At 38.2% G+C, this 17,191-nt stretch overlaps 2 protein-coding genes across 2 annotated transcripts; one reads left to right on the top strand and one right to left on the bottom strand.

Moving 5' to 3' along the window:
* Window positions 1-2,195: 2,195 nt before the first annotated feature.
* On the bottom strand, window positions 2,196-4,204 carry LOC141006000 (torsin-1A-like). Its single transcript, XM_073478076.1, has 5 exons — window positions 3,944-4,204; window positions 3,320-3,585; window positions 3,060-3,235; window positions 2,544-2,668; window positions 2,196-2,440 (listed from the first exon to the last, which is right to left on the bottom strand). Exons 1-5 carry the CDS (start codon window positions 4,116-4,118, stop codon window positions 2,196-2,198), a joined length of 987 nt encoding a protein of 328 aa, XP_073334177.1. The 5' UTR covers window positions 4,119-4,204.
* Window positions 4,205-4,939: 735 nt separating this feature from the next.
* On the top strand, window positions 4,940-7,076 carry LOC141005999 (torsin-1A-like). The gene is made up of 5 exons (XM_073478075.1): window positions 4,940-5,111; window positions 5,724-5,989; window positions 6,074-6,249; window positions 6,604-6,728; window positions 6,832-7,076. Exons 1-5 carry the CDS (start codon window positions 4,940-4,942, stop codon window positions 7,074-7,076), a joined length of 984 nt encoding a protein of 327 aa, XP_073334176.1.
* Window positions 7,077-17,191: the final 10,115 nt, after the last annotated feature.

Consider the following 17,191-nt stretch of genomic DNA (forward strand, 5'->3'; position numbering starts at 1 on the left):
GTGCACGACGACACTGGTTGTCAAAACAACGAGTAACAACAAATATATTCGCACTGGTTTCATCATTGAAAACCACTTAGTTCTTGCTGTCAGCAGTTTTTATGTCGGATAAAACAATCTTACCACAATGAGACCAAACTTATTCAGCTGACTGAAACCTCTTCTATGGTGATCAATTTTGTCAATGTGAACCGGTCCAGCAACTTTTTTCACATGTGTCAACGTGTTCCTGAAAGCGTTTCCGGGTACACCCTATAAGAAGGGGAAGTTAGATTTGAATGATCGTTGAATGTAAACAAAAGTCTAGTTCACCATGTGCTTTGTTTTAATATGATTAATTGTAACTTTATTTAGGTTAAGTTGAGTGCTGGTGAAGTAGGCTTGTAAACGTGGTGAAGACATTAACATTGCTTAAACTGAGTATATCGCTGTGTGTTAATTAATTTGTATTTAATCAAACAACCCCACAGCAAAACATGAGCCATGAAATATTCCAGTCTGGGAATACTGTCTGTGAATTCAACACCCACAGATTTGTAGCAAATATTTGCTTAAATCATATGCAGGAGATGTCACATAGCTAGAAATAGAGCAACACTTCATAGATTGGTTTCAAGTTTAAAAAAAAGAAAGAAAAGAAATTGGAACATGATATCACACCGACCAGCAGAGGGCAGCTGCACACAGCGGATGGGGGTTTGTATGTCGACCAAACAGGTGAATATGATCTCTGACATCAGGGTAATCTCATTCATCTCTATTGAGAGTCTTAATCTTCATTGTTGGTTAAAGCCAATTCATTTTTTATGATGTAATCAGTTTAATAAAAAGATCGGCTTATCTTTTTGGTTGCAGGAAGCTGCATGGCAACTACATGCATCAAACAATATGTGCAGTCAACATGAGGAACAATATAGTCACATCTCAAAACACACAAATGTTCACAGGATTAGTGGCTGACTGAAAACAACTTTCTCAGCATCTCCCTCTGGAAACTGTTTAGCCTCCTTTTGTGTTATGATCCATTTAGTTTTTAGGTGACAGCTCAAACAATCGCCACACTCATTTAATATATCGTTATATTTAGCCATTAATTTGAAGAGACAAAAGTCTGTGAAAGTGCTTTACAGTAACAGCACAAACATAAACAGTAAAACCTTTGGAGACTAATGCACACAAAAATAGAAACACTGAAATTGAAATAACTAACAAATGTGAATAGAGAAAAGGCAGTAAAACATTTTTACAAGAATAACATTTACATAATAATGTCAGATCTGAATTTAGTCCCTATGAATCAATAAGACTTTAACTGTTCTTATTCTCAGGCAGCTAAAGATGTGTTACCATTGCACCCGAGGGACCGCCCTGTTTCATATTTTTGCGTCGGTGACAATCGTAAAACAAAAACAACTACAACATTACAATCAGAGACATTTAACCAAAAGCACCTCACATCATCAACAACAATACAGAATATAAATATACCAAAATGGATTTGTTTAACGGGGCTGTAACTACATTGTAAACATATCAGCCGTTGCAAGACCACGTAGTTTTATGAAGGTGTCTGCTGTGTGAAAATAGCTGCTTTCTTGTTTTTAGCTACAGTTTCCAGTTTTATTACACATGGTAGTATTCATTACAGAGCTGATATTAATTAGTCAGTGGATGGGTTAGCTAAAAAAGACTCAACGGTGATTTCTTAATTATTTGGATGAACGACTTTTTAAAGGTGCCCTATGTAGTTTTTTGCAGAATACATTTTAATGAAAAGGAATCTTCATTGACTGATTTTTTTATTTTTTTTTACCAAAACCAACTCTCTTTGTTTTCATGACTGAATAAACAAACTGACCTTAAAGGACAACACAGTTTCATTCTGTTTTACTTTGTTTATATGTGGCGGACCCTGCCACCTTTCTAGCTTCAAACAGTGTTCTGGAGACCTTATTTTCCTCTGAGAACAGCTTGTTTATCCAGTCATGGATATTTGGTACCGTTAACACACACACACACACACACACACACACACACACACACACACACACACACACACACACACACACACACACACACACACATATTGATTTCTGATGGATAAATATGATGAAATCTATTGTAGCCCCACTTCGATGTTTTTCTTTGTTAAAAACGTACACCTAATAATCATATGCATCCATCACGTTACAACATTATATGTAGAAGTGTAACCTGCTTTCTATTGTCTTGCAGCCTCGTTTGGAGAACACTCTCTCATATTTGGGGATATAGTCTAATTCTTTGGCCACCTTATCTGCCACATCGTGGTCTGGCTGAAGTCCTTTGGCTTTCATCTCAGCTAAGACACACTGGACGACGTGACTGTACTCCAGAGGCAGAAACGGGACGAAGAAGTCCACCAGGTGCTTGTTGATCAAACTTGAATGCTGCAAGCCACCTACAGGAGGAGATTGAAAGGATACCACCAGTAGTTTTAAAAAAGCAGGTTTTTTAATTCTTTTTCTGTGTGATAACTCAAACAAAAGCAATAGTGTACTAACTATTTTCAGTAAATGCTGACACAGAGACATTTAGTTCCAGGTCCTGAAGCTTGATCTCTTTTCGATCTCTTCCTTCTTTCCAGAAATCTAAAGTTGTCTGTGTGATGCTCCCCGATCCAGTATCGCTAGGAGGACGATCAGAAACAGGAAACACATGAGCACTGGTACAGACTCACAGGTAGATTATTCAAACACAAAACAATAATTGTACAAATCCTTTGAAATTTTGTTGATGATACTTGATGGTTCTTGATTACTGATAACAACAACAACAATAATAATAATGATACTAATACTAATAATAATTATAATAATAACAATAACAATAAGAAGAAGAACAACAAGTGACATGCACCATCATTGATCTAATAAATAAAAGTACAGTGAATAAAATAGAATAAAATGCCTCAAAATAAAATGAAACAAGATAAAAAGAGGAAAAATAAAACTTTTGTCTGACATTTATTAAGCGGCAATTTTAAAGTCTGATTGGTCAGACTGTGTTCATCCTCTCACCTGAGGAAGATGAAGATGGCTTTCCGATAAGAAACTCCATCCAGCTTGTTGTAGTAATCCAGGTACGGCTTAATGGTGTCAATCAAGCCAGGATGCATCTCATCCATCTCATCAAAGATGAACATGGAGCGTGCACAGTTGGTGACATTGTGTTTGATTTGCTGCTGTAACTGAGACTGAAGAGAGACAGAAGCATATTTAATTCACACAGTTGGCCAAAAGGAACAGATTTCACTCTGTTTGAATTGTACCTGTCATACCTTATAGGTCTCAATTTTACTTGAATATGGGAAGTGATGTTGAGCTGTGAAAATATGAACAAATTTACTGTTCATTCCCTCTGAGTAGATGTTTTCAGCGATCAGTCTAGCAGCAAAGTTCTTCCCTGTGCCGGTCCGTCCGTGCAGAGAGAGAACCAGGGGCCTCTGTGGGTCACTGGTGCTCATTAATCCTTCCACAGTCTTCAGGATGACACGTTGTGCAATGTGTTGTCCAAACAGTTTGTTTTTCAGGTCTTCCTTGAGACCTAAAGAGTACACAAGAGAGACCTGTAATAACTCAAATGTTTGTTTACATTAATGTTTATTTTTGACTCCCTGGAAGGTTTTAAAAGGATTTTTTTAGGGTATAGAATTTGTATCTGTATTAGGCAATGAATGTGGTCAACAGGCTGATAGAGTAAATAAAACATATATTCATTACTTGTTGTATAGTTACCACAGCACAAATAAAAACAAGAACTAAATTGTTTATAGCCAGGGTTTCAGAGACAGAAATCGGACGTCAAAATGCACAGGAATAATGAATACAAACATCAGAGAAGCCTACATTCAACAATTCTTCAAACACAGCTGTCCTCACATTTACGTGCCTCACATCCTCACCTTCTGCCTTGAAGGATATCCATGTCGAATCACAGCTTTCCTGTGGATTGTACACCTTCTTCCAGAACTCCTTGAAAACGTCAAACATTTCTTCGAATGGATTAAAGGTGTGTACGACGACACTGGTTGTCAAAACAACGTGTAACAACAAATATATTCGCACTGGTTTCATCATTGAAAACCACTTAGTTCTTGCGGTCAGCAGTTTTTATGTCGGATAAAACAATCTTACCACAATGAGACCAAACGTATTCAGCTGACTGAAACCTCTTCTATGGCGATCACTTCTGTCAATGTGAACCGGTCCAGCAACTTTGGTCACGTGTTGACGCCTGTGACAAAAGTTGCTGGACCAGATGAAGTGTTGCTTTATTTCTAGCTATGTGACATCTCCTGCATATGATTTCAGAAAATATTCACTACAAATCTGTGGGTGTTGATTTTTCAGACATGGCCGGATTGACCTTCTAGAAGGCCCAGGGGCAACAATGAGTTGGTGGGCACCTTTTAACCCCCTGTTCCTGTCCCTCTCAGTATTCCCAGACTGGAATATTTCATGGCCCATGTTTTGCTGTGGGGTTGTTTGATTAAATACAAATTAATTAACACACAGCGATATACTCAGTTGAAACAAAGTATTCATTTCTTCACCAGGTTTACAAGCCTACTTCACCAGCACTCAACTTAAGGCATGCACTCTGCACATTCTGCTTCAGTAATATACCTAAACAAAGATACAATTAATCATATTAAAACAAGGCACATGGTGAACTGGACTTTTGCTTACATTCAACGATCATTCAAATCTAACTTCTTCTTCTTACAGGGTGTGTCCGGAAACCTTTTCATAGGAACGCGTTGACACGTAACAGAAGTTGCTGGACCGGTTCACATTGACAGAAGTGATTGCCATAGAAGAGGTTTGGTCTCATTGTGGTAAGATTGTTTTGTCAGACATAAAAGCTGCTGACAGCAACAACTTAGTGGTTTTCAATGATGAAACCAGTGCGGATATATTTGTTGTTACTCATTGTTTTGACAACCAGTGTCCTCGTGCACACCTTTAATCCATTCAAAGAAATGTTTAACTTTTTCAAGGAGTTGTGGAAGAAGGTGGACATTCCACATGAAAGCTGTGATTCAACATGGATATCCTTCAAGGCAGAAGGTGAGGATGTGAAGTTATGATTGTCCTGAATGGTGAAAGGTTTTATACCATAAATTTTAACGTACACATCAGCAAAATCTGTCATATAGTCAGAATAATACCGTTAATTTTAAGGCACTTAACTTGCTTTTAAAACTGTTTTTTCCCACAAATTTTACCCAAATCTTTAGAATTTTACAGTAAAATTGTGTGTTTTCTACACATGATGACAGTTTACAGTTGCAGTCAAGCGCTGTTTTTGATTTATGGTAAATCAATGTAGCTACAACAGTAGCAGTCTGTTTTGGATTTTATGGTCTTTTACCGTTTGACAGTTTGTTTTTTTTACCTTTTTTGTTTTTTACTGTGTAGGCTTCTCTGATGTTTGTATTAATTATTCCTGTGCATTTTGACGTCTGATTTCTGTCTCTGAAACCCTGGCTGCGAACAATTTAGTTCTTGTTTTTATTTGTGCTGTGGTAACTATACAACAAGTAATTCAGCCTCAGACCACATTCATTGCCTAATACAGATACAAATTCTATACCCTAAAAAAATCCTTTTAAAACCTTCCAGGGAGCCAACAATAAACTTGTACAGAGTGATTAGAGGTCTCTCCTGTGTACTCTTTAGGTCTCAGGGATGACCTGGAAAACAAACTGTTTGGACAACACATTGCGGCAGATGTCATCCTGAAGACTGTGGCTGGATTCATGAGCAACAACAACCCACAGAAGCCCCTGGTTCTCTCTCTGCACGGACCGACCGGCACAGGGAAGAACTTTGCTGCTAGACTGATCGCTGAAAACATCTACTCACAGGGAATGAACAGCAAATTTGTTCATATTTTCAATTCTCTACATCACTTCCCATATTCAAGTAAAATTGAGACCTATAAGGTATGACAGGTACGATTCAAACAGAGTGAAATCTGTTCCTTTTGGCCGACTGTGTGAATCAAATATGCTTCTGTCTCTCTTCAGGCTCAGATACAGCAGCAGATCAAACACAGTGTCACCAACTGTGCACGCTCCATGTTCATCTTTGATCAGATGGAAAAGATGCATCCTGGCTTGATTGACACCATTCAGCCGTACCTGGAGCACTACAACAAGCTGGATGGAGTTTCTTATCGGAAAGCCATCTTCATCTTCCTCAGGTGAAAGGATGAACACAGTCTGACCAATCAGACTTTAAAATTGCCACTTAATAAATGTCAGACAAAAGTTTTATTTTTCCTCTTTTTATCTTGTTTCATTGTATTTTGAGGCATTTTATTCTATTTTATTAACTGTACTTTTATTTATTAGATTAATGGTGGTGCATGTCACAAATTCTTCTTCTTCTTCTTCTTCTTATTGTTATTATTATTATTATTATTATTATTATTATTATTATTATTGTTGTTGTTATCAATAATCAAGTACCATCAATTATTGTTTTGTGTTTGAATAATCTACCTGTGAGTCTGTACCAGTTCTCATATGTTTCCTGTTTCTGATCGTCCTCCTAGCAATGCTGGATCGGGGAGCATCACACAGACAACTTTAGATTTCTGGAAAGAAGGAAGAGATCGAAAAGAGATCAAGCTTTGGGACCTGAAACTATCTCTCTCCGTGTCAGCACTGAATGAAAATAGTGAGTACACTATTGCTTTTGTTTGAGTCATCACACAGAAAAAGATTTTAAAAACCTGCTTTTCTAAAACTACTGGTGGTATCCTTTCAATCTCCTCCTGTAGGTGGCTTGTGGCATTCAAGGTCGATTAACAAGCACCTGGTGGACTTCTTCGTCCCGTTTCTGCCTCTGGAGTACAGTCACGTCGTCCAGTGTGTCTTAGCTGAGATGAAAGCCAGAGGACTTCAACCAGACCACAATGTGGCAAATAAGGTGGCCAAAGAATTAGACTATATCCCCCAATCTGAGAGAGTGTTCTCCTCACAAGGCTGCAAGATGATAGAAAGCAGGTTACACCACTACATATAATGTCGTAACGTGATGGATGCATAAGATTATTAGGTGTACGTTTTTAACAAAGACAAACAGTGAAGTGGGTGTACAAAAGATTAAATCATATTTATCCATCAGAAATCAATATGTGTGTGTGTGTGTGTGTGTGTGTGTGTGTGTGTGTGTGTGTGTGTGTGTGTGTGTGTTAACGGCACCAAATATCCATGACTGGATAAACAAGCTGTTCTCAGAGGAAAATATGGTCTCCAGAACACTGTTTGAAGCTAGAAAGGTGGCAGGGTCCGCCACATATAAACAAAGTAAAACAGAATGAAACTGTGTTGTCCTTTAAAGTCAGTTTGTTTATTCAGTCATGAAAACAAAGAGAGTTGGTTTTGGTAAAAAATAAATAAATCAGTCAATGATGATTTCTCTTCTTTAAAATGTATTCTGCAAAAAACTACATAGGGCACCTTTAAAAAGTCGTTTATCCATATAGTTGAGGAGTCACCATTCAGTCTTTTTTAACTAACCCATCCACTGACTAATTAATATCAGCTCTGTAATGAATACTACCATGTGTAATAAAACTGGAAACTTGAGCTAAAAACAAGAAAGCAGCTATTTTCACACAGCAGACACCTTCATAAAACTACGTGGTCTTGCAACGGCTGACATGTTTGCAATGTAGTTACAGCCCTGTTAAACAAATCCATGTTGGTATATTTATATTCTGTATTGTTGTTGATGATGTGAGGTGCTTTTGGTTAAATGTCTTTGATTGTAATGTTGTAGTTGTTTTTGTTTTACGATTCACCGACGCAAAAATATGAAGCAGGACGGTCCCTCGGGTGCAATGGTAACACATCTTTAGCTGCCTGAGAATAAGAACAGTTAAAGTCTTATTGATTCCTAGAGACTGAATTCAGATCTGACATTATTATGTAAATATTATTCTTGTTAAAATGTTTTACTGCCTTTTCTCTATTCACATTTGTTATTGTTATTTTATACTTTATTATTTCAATTTCAGTGTTTCTATTTTTGTGTGCGTTAGTCTCCAAAGGTTTTACTGTTTATGTTTGTGCTGTTACTGTAAAGCACTTTCACACACTTTTGTCTCTTCAAATTAATGGCTAAATATAACGATATATTAAATGAGTGTGGCGATTGTTTGAGCTGTCACCTAAAAACTAAATGGATCATAACACAAAAAGAGGCTAAACATTTTCCTGAGGGAGATGCTGAGAAAGGTGTTTTCAGTCAGCCACTAATCCTGTTGACTTTCTGATAAGCCAATCTTTTTATTAAACTGATTACATCATAATAAGTGAATTGGCTTTAACTAACAATGAGGATTAAGAGTCTCAATAAAGATGATCATTATCATTAAGACATTGGAATATGATATCAAACCTACCAGCAGAGGGCAGCTGCACACAGCGAATGGGGGGTTTGTATGTCGACCAAACAAGTGAATGTGAACTCTAACATCAGGGTAATCTCATTCATCTTTATTGAGAGTCTTACATTACATGTGACACGAGTGGATGCAGTTCACTGATTATTTTTGGGATGTGCACATCAGACACAGAAAAAATATGTCCAGTGTCAAAACAAGACTTGACACAAAATGTCATGTTAAGAAAAAAATATGCTTCAAAAAACCATGAGTTGTTCTTGAGTTGTGTTTTGTGAAGTTACAATGACCATGATTTTTGACCTTTTGCCACCAAAATCTAATCAGTTTTTCCTTGAGTCCAAGTGACCAAATTTAAAGACATCCCCTCAAGGTGTGTCTCAGATATTGTGCAAATGATTTGGACGGACAGATGAAACGGACAAAATTATTTTTTTTACAGGTTCTGGGGACGACTGTCGCAATGGTGAAAAAGTAGGATAAAGTGATATCCAGTGATGTCACTCACTGGGTGACTAAGTGACACAACATACACAGAGACACTACAGCTGGGTTGTTCATTTAAAGGCAGAATTAATCTACTTAAAAGTAGAAGTTCAACCTCCTACTTATCGTCTTGCAGCCTGCAGAGGAGAAAACTCTCTCACACTGAGGCGTACAGACTAAATCGCCATTCACCTGTTCTGCCACAGTCTGATTCTTCCCAAGTCCTCTGGCTTTCATCTCAGCCATGACACCCCGGATTACATGTTGGTGCTCCAGAGCCAGAAAACAGTATGAAGAAGGATTGAGAGACACTGCCCGCAGTCAAAAACAAAGAAACAATTCTGTTATTCTATTTCTGTGTGATGACCACGACCAAAGGAAATAGTCCACTCACTGTCTTTCTTGTCAAACGCTGAGATTGAGACAGATGCTTCCGGGTCTTTTAGCTCGATCTCTTCTTGATCCCGTAGTCTTATCCAGAAATCTAAAGCTGTCTGTGTGATGCTGTCCCCTCCAGCACTGCTAGAAGGGAGATCCAAAACAGGAAGCACATTAGAAACAGCTTCTGATTGTTAGCACAAGTATCTTTACTGGTGTTAACTCTGCAGACTGTAGGGTTTTTCTATCCTTCCTCCTCTACTTTTGTGATGTAGATTTTAGATGTTGATCACTTTCTTGCACATTTTGAATGTTATTTTAATCAATTAATTATTTTACTGCAAGCTATATTTAAGACAATGAAAAGTCATTGTACTTACTAACAAACAACAAATTAACAACTAAGTAACTAACTAACTAACTAAATCAATGAATAAATAAAGACTAACCAACTAAATAAATAAAAAATAAATAACGACTTACTAACTAAATAAATAAATAACGACTAACTAAATACATTTTAAAAAATGACTAACTTACTAACTAAATAAAAATTAGAGAAAAAAAATAACGACTAAATAAATAAATTTAAAAAATAATGACTGACTAACTAACTAAATAACTAAATAAATAATGACTAACTTACAAACTAAATAAATAAATAACGACTAATTAACTAACTAAATAAATATATAAATAATGACTTACTAAGTTACTAACTAAATAAATAAATAACGACTAACTAACCAAATTTAAAAAATAAATAAATAATGACTAACTTACTAACTAAATAAAAATTAGAGAAAAAAATAATGACTAACTAAATAACTAAATAAATAATGACTAACTTACTAACTAACTAAATAAATAAATAACTACTAATTAACTAACTAAATAAATATATAAATAACGACTTACTAACTTACTAAATACATAAATAAATAATGACTAACTAACTAAATAAATAAATAAAAAATAACGACTGATTAAATAAATAAATAAATACATAAATAACGACTAACTAACTAACATTTAACAACTAACTAACTAACTAAATGCCCTCTCTTTTCATTAAAAGAGACATTTTCATCACAGTATGTTTGATATGTGGATAATAAAGATGTCTAGCTAACGTACACAGATGAAGCGGTGCAGATTCTTCACAGATGTACAGCCCCACTGAACTGAGGTTTTAAATCCACTAGGAGCAAAGGGGAGCCTTTTATTAAAGCTTTGACATTTCTAATTCAGTACCGGCCAGCTCGTCCTCTTGACCTCTCTTATATTTGGGGAGTTTGTCGTCTTAGAGACGTGGGTCAGGAGGAACTGCTGCTGCCGTGGCCTTTAAAGCCCACTGAGACCATGTATGTGATACCGGGCTATAAATACATGTCATCTTGACACGACTTGACTTGATATATTTGAAATGTGGTTAATTTGAAAAGATGAGGTAATTTTCTTCTTTTTGCTTTGTGTCATAAGGTCAACTTCTCTGGGACCCCTTTGACTTCATGTTTATGTTTTTCCTCTCAGGCTCGTCTGTTATAAGAGAGTGTAGTTTATAGATACCAAATGTTACTTCCCGTACTGAAACCTCTTTACAGCCTCTGTAGCCCCAGAACAGGTTTAAACAAACTCCGTGGGTGAAGGAAAGTATCACATGCTAGATACTTTACTCCAGATCTCCTGATTTCAAAGCACAGCTCCTGATCAGGATGGTGCTCATAAATCTGCCATCACAAACTGTCTGGTGAGGTACAAGGCAAACAAAGGGCGTTCATTTTCTGCTGCCGCTAGTGTTTTTCCTTCCTCTCCTCCAGCCTGTCCGTGTGACGCCGTGTCCTTCCTGGTGTGGACGGGGTCAGATTGTGTTCCTTATGTTCCAGGATCAGGGCTCTTCCTCGAGTTCCTCGGGATGGGGGGGAGGGAAGGTGCAACGAGGGTACGGTGACACCCGATGAAGCCCAGACTCCCTAAGATAACTCTGAGGGAAAGGACGGGATTTGAGCTGTCGTTGATAATGCTGTGAAAGCTGTGAAAAAAGTGCAAAAGAAGCTCAAAAGTAGCCAAACAGCAGCTCTATTGTCCCAACTTGAAGCAGTTTCCTGTCTGCACAAGAACTTCAGAAAACAAAGTCCCCAGATTCCTTGTTTTTTTCACTGAGTAACAAACTTTTGAACATAATTTTATGCACTATTCCTTTAGTGGCTTACATGACGGTATGGTATGATGTCTCACTTTACTTGAATGTACACAAAGAGTAATTAATTATGTAGTAATCAGTATTTAATGAGTCTAGCTGGTTACTACTCAGTGTGACGCTTCGCTTTACTTAAGGCTACAGAAAAAGAGTAACTAATGATTAAGTAATTAGTATTTAATGAGCCTATTGGATAACTACTTCCAATGCTCCTGTCCCAACTTGAAACATGATGCCGGCATCAAAATCAGAATAAGCAGGTATTTACAAAAATAATGAGTGTTGATGAGGTAAAACATTAAATATCTTTGTGCTGTATTCATTTGAGAATATGTCAAAAAGGATTAGCCAATTGTCCCAATCTGTTTAATCATGTTTTACACGGCATCCCAGCTTTTAGGTCTCAGGGTTGTTGTCTCCAAAGTCCAAAAACCAAATTAACTCCGGTGATGTCATTTGAGTAATTTTCATCGCCTCCTCCAGAGGCGCGGAAACTTCCTGATTAGTTAAGTGATCCTGACGTGTAATCACTGGAGCGCCCCTTCAGGGAGCCATAAGAAATCGAATAGCTGAAAGTTAATATTATGCGGACAGACAGGGCTTCATAAACTGTGAATGTAGTCGATTAGTTTTGTTGTTCATATAATATGAGTGTAGTGTTCGGCAGCCAGCTTCCCCCTCTGACTGCAGGACCTGAGAAGTCTTCTCAATAGTCATCGAGTGGGAAAAAATACCTTCGCCTGCAGAGTAAAAAATGTCTCTTCACTGTGGATGTTGGAAAACGATTTGATGACTCTGACGGAGCAAAATGTTTTGCTTGTCTTAACATGTTTAACTCTGCTGTTACCAGGTGGGAAACTCAGATCTTAGTGCCCCGATCGGAGGTCCTTTCTTTTCTTCTCTATTATTTCTCGCAAAGTTCTCCAGCGTCGGTTCATTCAGTGGTTAAAGAACTGGAGAGGGCACTTGTCGAGGCGTCAGAGCTTTGAGGGGGAAACAGAGGGGACAGGTCAACCTCTAATCTCACTATAAACAGAGGGCACTGCCACCACGCACTGACCCCCACTCCCCCTCTGTTCACCTCATCTAACCCTTGTTGTAACCCCCCACCCTGTGGCAGCTCGAGCTGGATGGCCACTTGAAGAATCAAACCAGGGCCAGAGGACATTCCTGTGCAGTCAGCAATGAGAGGATCGCAATGAGAGAAGATTAGGAGATCAGAGAATTGATTGAGAGAGATACAAGTTGTATATATAGTGTGCAGGGCTGTAACTCAGGCTGGATATTGACACCTTTTAAGACAGGAGTGCACAAACCTTTTTCCTTTGAGGGCTAAAACTGAAACTTCATGATGGGCCGCAGGCCAAAAGCAGTTTTATATTGTATTGTTAAAGGAGACCGATTATGCATTTTTGTTTTTGTTTCTTGTGACTGTAAAAGATCTTGAAAGTTAAAAAGTCCACCCCACCAGAAGCTCCTCTCTCCTACAGAAAACACTGCTCCTGAAACGCCTCGTCAGTCATCCTGCCGTTAATTCCTTGATGTCACAGAGTCACACATTCGCATAATTTATGCCTAGCGGCTAGTTTGGCATGTAGGAAATTATTTCACACAACTGTTCTGTTGTTGATAGTGATGCTGGGTCAGGCATGTGTGAGCTGACCAATCAGAGGAGACTGGGTGGCGGGCCTTAAAGAGACAGGAGCTAACAACAGTGTTTCAGACAGAGGGGGAATACAGAGCTGCAGCAGTGGACAGTATGAGACAACTGATGTGTTTTTAACCCAAAATAAAATAATGAACCTGAAAATGAGCATAATATGTCCTTTAAGATGCAAAGTGGTACAATGATCCTGACTTCATGTGCAAAGTGTGACTCAGATTATGAAAACGACTCAATAATAAGGCACTCTACACATTTAAAGAGCATTTTTACTATTGTTAATGAAAATAATGAGACCCCGAGTCGTCTACATACAGAAGCTAAGGGGGATCTTCAATAAATAAAGACACCTGACAAAGGACTCAAAACTGCACTGTATTTGTGTTTGAATTGTTATACCCCTCAACACCACCAGGAGGAGGTCACTGCTTACGTCTGCCAAGTGGTTTTTCCCTTTACAGTTTGAAACATTGATGTCTTTTGGGAAGTGCAGAACACACAAATAACCGAATTACTGTAACTACAAACGTTTCAACACTGTGGTAATGGAAACTACAACAGAAAGAAAAAAAACAGACACCACATTAGAGCGACCAGGGAAACAGAAGCATGTACAGTGTTAGTTCATTTTCTAATAAAATGAAGCTGTGGTTCGAAAAATCTATTTTTCTGTCAGCAACCTCCCCTCCTCCTCTGTTTTTCTGCCTTCTTCACTGTTGCTAGTGTTTTGCAGTGGTGGAGGAAGTATTCAGATCCTTTACTTTAGTAAAAGTACAAATACCACACTGTAAAAAATACTCTGTTAGAAGTAAAAGTCCTGCATTTAAAATGTTTCTTTAGTGAAAGTATGTAAGTATATTCAGAACAATGTACTTAAAGTACTGAAAGTACTTAATACAGGAAAATGTCCCCTCTGACAGTTAAACTATAATATATTACATCATTAGATTGTTATTACTCATGCATTTACACAAAAGCAGGATTTCAATGTTGTAGTTGGTTTTGATGGAGCTCATTTGAGACTATTTTCAAAGTTCAAAGTTCAAAGTCGACTTTATTGTCAAAACTGCAATATGTACAAGACATACAGAGAATTGAAATTGTGTTTCCCTCTGTCCAGACAGAAATAAGAAATATAAGAATATAAAATAAAATAGAAATATAGATCTAAAAATAAAAATAAAAATAAAATATGTACAGCTAAGAGACATTCGGGAATATAAAGTCCGGAGATATAAATAGTGTGGAATTTTGTACAGAACTGCATCTGATGACAATTTTGATTGTCTGGAGCCTTAAACGATAGCATCCAAAGTATTCAGCTGGCTTTAAAGTTGCAAATAACTACTTTTCTTCTAAGTAATTGTTGGTATTATTAAGAGAAAATGTTGTCTGTTAGCCATCAAGTCATTTCAGAATCAGAGACCTTTGTTGTTGTTGTTCACTGATCGTATTGTTTGTTCAAATTAAAAACCTGTATTAGCTGATAGTTCAGTTTATTTTGAGGCATATCTGCAGGAAAAATGAAATATTACGACAATCAAATCATTTATTTTAAGAAAAATTCAAGTAAAAGGGCAGAACAATAGATATGACAAAGTCATGTCAAGCCTTAGTCATAAGGAAAGACTCCCAATTAAACCCTTTGAGAGGCCTTGGGACAATTTCCAGCCGTGTTTGTGGTGATAAAACTAGGTGTTTTTAACGAGACCTCGGGACATCTCCAGTCGTGTCTTGGAGACAAAAAACAGATATTTTTGACAAGGATCGGGACATCTCCAGCTGTGTTTGTGGCAGCAAAACTGGGTGTATTTATATATTTTACATATCAGCAGTTTTGCAGAAACATACATTGCTCACATTTACTAGATTGGAATCTTGCTGGATGTGCTTGTTATTTTCAACTTTAGGTGATGGTTATAAATCAGTTAAAATGCAGGTTTAAGATCTTATACGAGTGTTTTATGTGGCGTCAGAGGTTAAGTTATATTACCGATTTTCATGAAAGTGTTTTCACACATTTCTCGTCTGTCATCTGAAATGGATGGTGGTCACTGAGGGGTCTTGTTTTGCTTACCAATGGATCCTCACCACGGGGAAGAAGTTAACTCGTCTAAAATATGGCACAAATCTCCCAAAACACTGGAGAAAATCCCTCTCCGCTCAGAGAATTCAAACCAACTGTGTGTGTGTTTATGCTTTATCCTCCGTTTTTTTTTTAATATCACATGTAGACAGAGCGGATAGCAGAGAAACCTTTATGGACGGTGACCCAGGAGACTGAATGAGTCCGTCAAATAGGCCGAGACACGGCTCCGAGAGGAAGGAAGAGTCCATTTGACACAGATAACCTGAACCACCTGCTCTGAGGGTCTGTACTACTGTACCAGCCTGGAAAGTCATTCAAAAACAGTGTGTGTAAATGTATATGAGTCCAGATTACAGTCCGCTCCCTGCAGGAATGAGCTGTGGTTTCTGCCAGCTGCCAAATAAATGTCACGGCAACGTTCGTCCTGCAGCAGAAAGCTGAATGTCGTCCAGCAAAATAGGAACGCAGGCATCCCAGCATGCAACAGGACAACACGGGGCAACAAAGGGATAACTGGAACTTTACTTGGAGGCTGAGACTGAGGGGGGGGGGGGAGCATACGTTTCAACGGCACAATGCTTGCCGTCATCCAACAAACATGAGCCGTCCCTATTGTGTCAAGAGCCCCTGTTGTCCACTATGTAAACATCCGCCCTGTACCCCATCATGACTATATTCAGACCCGAAGCAGGAAGTGATTTCATACCCAACATCCGCCTCAGTTTTCCTCTCTCAGGTGGTGAACATTCCTGGCAGCTGACCTCCCAAACCAAGAGAGGGGGGGTGAAGGAGAGCAGGCACGGTCCAGCACATAGAGAGGGTCAGGCTGGACTTTGGACTTTAATGGTATGGTCAGAATAAACTGGTGCCACAGTTAAATGTTCCTCACAGATCTATGCTCCAGATTAGGGATTAACTGATTTGGCCTGGCCGATTAGTCTGCACACAATTTAAAAAGCATCTCAGCCGGCGCTCAATGGAGATCGATAAATCATAAAACTGATCTGAATCTTCAAAGTAACAAGTAACTAAAGTAATGAAATAAATGTAGTGGAGGAAATAGTACAACATTTGCCTCCAGAATGTAGGTACAGGTCTCGAGGAGTACTTCTGCATATGTGGAAAAAGTAGCATTAAGTTTTTTTGTGGCTCCAGAGGAAGCTGCATGTAATCTGATGTCACTGCATTGTGGGTAATGTAGGCACCATGTTTTTGAAAAGCAGTCCACTCTTCTAGCATTGCACTCCTTTCACACTGCTGGACTCATTATGGACAGTTCAAAAAGAAATGATCAAAATCTAACCTTTTTTTATCCACCAATGTTTCTTCATTTTTAAAACCTACATTACCCACAATGCAACTTAGCCAGTGAGTGATATCACTGGAGGCATTTTATGTGATTGCATGCAGCTTCCTCTGGAGAAAGAAACTCTAATATGTAAAATTGTTGGAGTTACCCTTTAAGTACAGTACTTGAATGTACTTAGTTACATTCCATCACTCTTCACTGTTATTTCTTTCATTATCACTTCTATCTCACATTGATTTTTATCATTCCTGATTCGCATGATTGCAGACTGTGTGTGTGTGTGTGTGTGTGTGTGTGTGTGTGTGTGTGTGTGTGTGTGTGTGTGTGTGTGTGTGTGTGTGAACAGACCTGGAGTATTTCACAGTTGTCTGTGTGGCTGAGTGTGTTTTAATACAGTCTGATAAAAGTTTTTTGGCTTTGGCCCAGCTTGAACCTTATAGCTCCCTCATCAGGTTTTACGACTGTCAGCCAAGCATGTGGGTCCTTTTCCTCGGCTTTATTAGCTCCCTGCAGGTTCTTTGGCTCAGCTTCATAGCTTGTTCTGTTGTAATCAGTGGAGCTGAATGTGTCTGCCAACAGGACAGGTCCACAGTGGACATTATGTTT

Source organism: Pagrus major, chromosome 12 (genome assembly GCF_040436345.1).
Source record: "Pagrus major chromosome 12, Pma_NU_1.0".
NCBI classification, from domain to species: Eukaryota; Metazoa; Chordata; class Actinopteri; order Spariformes; family Sparidae; genus Pagrus; species Pagrus major.